The 5,000-nt window shown below is 45.9% G+C and overlaps 2 protein-coding genes across 2 annotated transcripts in view; both read right to left on the reverse strand.

Annotated features, from left to right (window-relative positions):
• Window positions 1-5,000, reverse strand: part of hdac7a (histone deacetylase 7a) — a 159,597-nt gene that overhangs the window by 114,333 nt on the left and 40,264 nt on the right. The gene's annotated exons all lie outside the window — the stretch shown is intronic.
• The window catches only part of LOC132897178 (extracellular matrix-binding protein EbhA-like), a 2,646-nt gene continuing 2,544 nt past the window's right edge, over window positions 4,899-5,000 (reverse strand). Inside the window, exon 1 of the mRNA XM_060938594.1 lies at window positions 4,899-5,000. This exon is cut by the window's right edge and continues 2,544 nt beyond it. Coding sequence (XP_060794577.1) covers window positions 4,899-5,000 — 102 coding nt within the window.

The following is a 5,000-nucleotide window of genomic DNA, read 5'->3' on the forward strand; positions in this document are numbered from 1 at the left end:
CACACACAGCTCACACACACAGCTCTCACACACACACACACTCAGCTCACACACACAGCTCACACACTCAGCTCACACACACACACACTCAGCTCACACACACACACACACTCAGCTCACACACACACACACACACTCAGCTCACACACACACACACACACACTCAGCTCACACACACACACACACACACACACTCAGCTCACACACACACACACTCAGCTCACACACACACACACACACACTCAGCTCACACACACAGCTCACACACACAGCTCTCACACACACACACACTCAGCTCACACACACAGCTCACACACTCAGCTCACACACACACACACTCAGCTCACACACACACACACTCAGCTCACACACACACACACACACTCAGCTCACACACACACACACACACACACACTCAGCTCACACACACACACACACACACACTCAGCTCACACACACACACACACACACTCAGCTCACACACACAGCTCACACACTCAGCTCACACACACACACACTCAGCTCACACACACACACACTCAGCTCACACACACACACACACACTCAGCTCACACACACACACACACACACACACTCAGCTCACACACACACACACACACACACTCAGCTCACACACACACACACTCAGCTCACACACACAGCTCACACACTCAGCTCACACACACACACACTCAGCTCACACACACACACACTCAGCTCACACACACACACTCAGCTCACACACACAGCTCTCACACACACACACACTCAGCTCACACACACAGCTCACACACTCAGCTCACACACACACACACACAGCTCACACACTCAGCTCACACACACACACACACACTCAGCTCACACACACAGCTCACACACTCAGCTCACACACACACACACACAGCTCACACACTCAGCTCACACACACACACACACACTCAGCTCACACACACACACACACTCAGCTCACACACACACACACACAGCTCACACACACAGCTCACACACTCAGCTCACACACACACACACAGCTCACATACACACACAGCTCACATACACACGCTCACACACACACACACACAGCTCACATACACACACACAGCTCACACACACAGCTCACATACACACACACAGCTCACACACACACAGCTCACACACACACACACACACACACACACACACACAGCTCACACACACACACACACAGCTCACATACACACACACAGCTCACACACACAGCTCACATACACACACACAGCTCACACACACAGCTCACATACACACACACACACACAGCTCACACACACACAGCTCACACACACACACAGCTCACACACACACACACTCAGCTCACACACACACAGCTCACATACACACACACACACACACAGCTCACACACACACACACACAGCTCACATACACACACACAGCTCACATACACACACACAGCTCACACACACAGCTCACATACACACACACACACACAGCTCACACACACACACACTCAGCTCACACACACACAGCTCACATACACACACACACACACACACACACACAGCTCACACACACACACACACAGCTCACATACACACACACACACACAGCTCACACACACACAGCTCACACACACACACAGCTCACACACACACACACTCAGCTCACACACACACAGCTCACATACACACACACAGCTCACACACACACACACAGCTCACACACACACACACACAGCTCACACACACACACACACAGCTCACACACACACACTCAGCTCACACACACACACACAGCTCACACACACACAGCTCACACACACACACACACAGCTCACACACACACACACACAGCTCACACACACACACACACAGCTCACATACACACACACACACACACAGCACACACACACACTCAGCTCACACACACACAGCTCACATACACACACTCAGCTCACACACACACACTCAGCTCACACACACTCAGCTCACACACACACACTCAGCTCACACACACAGCTCACATACACACACTCACACACTCAGCTCACACACACACAGCTTAAACACACACACACAGCTCACACACACACACTCAGCTCACACACACAGCTCACATACACACACTCACACACTCAGCTCACACACACACAGCTCACACATACACACACACTCATACACACAGCTCACACACACACTCACACACTCAGCTCACACACTCACAGCTTAAACATACACACACACTCTCACACACACTCATACACACAGCTTAAACACACACACACACACACAGCTTAAACACACACTCACTCACACACACTCATACACACAGCTTAAACACACACACACACACACAGCTTAAACACACACTCACTCACACACACTCATACACACAGCTTAAACACACACACACACACAGCTTAAACACACACTCACTCACACACACTCATACACACAGCTTAAACACACACACACACACAGCTTAAACACACACTCACTCACACACACTCATACACACAGCTTAAACACACACACACACACACAGCTTAAACACACACTCACTCACACACACTCATACACACAGCTTAAACACACACACACACACAGCTTAAACACACACTCACTCACACACACTCATACACACAGCTTAAACACACACACACACACAGCTTAAACACACACTCACTCACACACACTCATACACACAGCTTAAACACACACACACACACAGCTTAAACACACACTCACTCACACACACTCATACACACAGCTTAAACACACACACACACACACATCTTAAACACACACTCACACACACACGCACAGCTTAAACTCACACACACTCATACACACAGAGCTCACACACACACTCACACAGCTCACACAGACAAGTCAGTTAATAAATGACGTTCGAGGCGTTTAGTAGAAACTCTTACCCAGAGTGACAATACAACACACCCAGCGCCTGGGGAGCAGGTAGGGGTTAGGGAGCTTCCTCAAGGGCACTTCAGCCATTTCTGCTGATCCAGGGAATCAAACCAGCAAGCTTTTGGTCCAGAAGCTGCTTCTCTAACCATTAAGCCATGGCTTCCCATTTGTTTAAATAAATAAATAAATATTCTCACAATAAGTGGGATGTGCACATGAGAATGCGCTGAAATAAATATTAATTCAAAATCAATCTCGCAGAAATGATGTTCTTGTTTATGTGTTTGTTTATTGCATACCAGTTCACTGTGGTCCACTAACGTGTGGTGCTGATATTCACTCCCTCAGCACCAGGACCTCACTGTGTGTGTCACTGAAACTCTTACTACACTTACTTACTATGGCCTGTCAATCAGCCTGTGTGTTACCATGGCAGCACGCAAAACTCTACCTAGCTGTGGCTTCTTTGGGCAATAATTTTGTTGAAGGAGCAATGAAAACAAAACCTTTTTGCCATATTGTCTCTTAAATGTTAGTTACTCCGTATTAATTTCTGATTTATAGACTTGTTATAAAACTACCATCACACTCACAATCATACTGCTGTACTGAATATCAGCAAGACTGGGATTAGATTAGATTAGATTAGATTAGATTAGATTAGATTAGATTAGATTAGATAAAACTTTATTGATCCCTTTGGGCAGGTTCCCTCAGGGAAATTAAGAAATTCCATTTATTCATTACCTATGAATAAATTGAATTACCTGGGATTAACTGTAATTAACTGTAATTGTGATTATCTGGAATTAACTAGGATTAAATGTGATTAACTATGATTAATTATGATTAACTGTAATTAACTAGAATTAACTGGGATTACATGGGACTAACTGTGGTTACATGTCAGTAACTGGGATCAACTGGGATTAATTGATTAACTGGGATTGCCTGTGATTAACTGGGATTAACTGTAATTAACTTGAATTAACTGGGATTGCATGGGATTAACTGTGGGTACATGTGATTAACTGGGATTAACTGGGATTAACTGTGGTTTTGTTTCTCCATCTGAATCACAGTGTGATATGCGGTATCGCAGTGCTCCTGCTCGTGTGAGGCTTCATTATAAACATATAAAGCAAACTATTGTTGCGTCCTCATCTCATCTCATTATCTGTAGCCGCTTTATCCTGTTCTACAGGGTCGCAGGCGAGCTGGATCCTATCCCAGCTGACTACGGGCGAAAGGCGGGGTTCACCCTGGACAAGTCGCCAGGTCATCACAGGGCTGACACATAGACACAGACAACCATTCACACTCACATTCACACCTACGCTCAATTTAGAGTCACCAGTTAACCTAACCTGCATGTCTTTGGACTGTGGGGGAAACCGGAGCACCCGGAGGAAACCCACGCGGACACGGGGAGAACATGCAAACTCCGCACAGAAAGGCCCTCGCCGGCCCCGGGGCTCGAACCCAGACCTTCTTGCTGTGAGGCGACAGCGCTAACCACTACACCACCGTGCCGCCCCCTGTTTGCGTCCTGAGTGTGATATAAAATGTAATAATTTCTGCAGATTCGTGTTAAAGTCACTCTGTTTACTTGGAGAAGAATCTTACATTGTTAGACATGGAGTGCATGATAAACTCCATGTCAAGAACACACACACACACACACACACATATATGTAGCACAGATGAAGTGAGTGTTAGTAATGATGCTGTGTGCTGGAGGTTGCAGTTAAACACCAGGTCTGCTGTAAAATGTGAAGTAATAAATAAAATATATATTAAGTTTACAACATAAACTATATATTAAGTTGTATAACAAAGAGATGATTTTTGTTTCCTCTCAGTGTGAAAGAGTCGGAGTTGTGTGTAATTCACACTCTGTGTGCTTTATATGTTAATCTGAATACACACACTGCAGCAACAGCTAACATTCACTCAGACTGTACCGCTACAACATGTTAACAAGCATTAATATCCATTACAGCCTCATTAATATCCACTACAGCCTCATCAATATCCATTACATCCTCATTAATATCCATTACAGCCTCATCAATGTC

The sequence above is a fragment of the Neoarius graeffei genome, chromosome 13, assembly GCF_027579695.1.
Source record: "Neoarius graeffei isolate fNeoGra1 chromosome 13, fNeoGra1.pri, whole genome shotgun sequence".
Classification (NCBI taxonomy): Eukaryota; Metazoa; Chordata; class Actinopteri; order Siluriformes; family Ariidae; genus Neoarius; species Neoarius graeffei.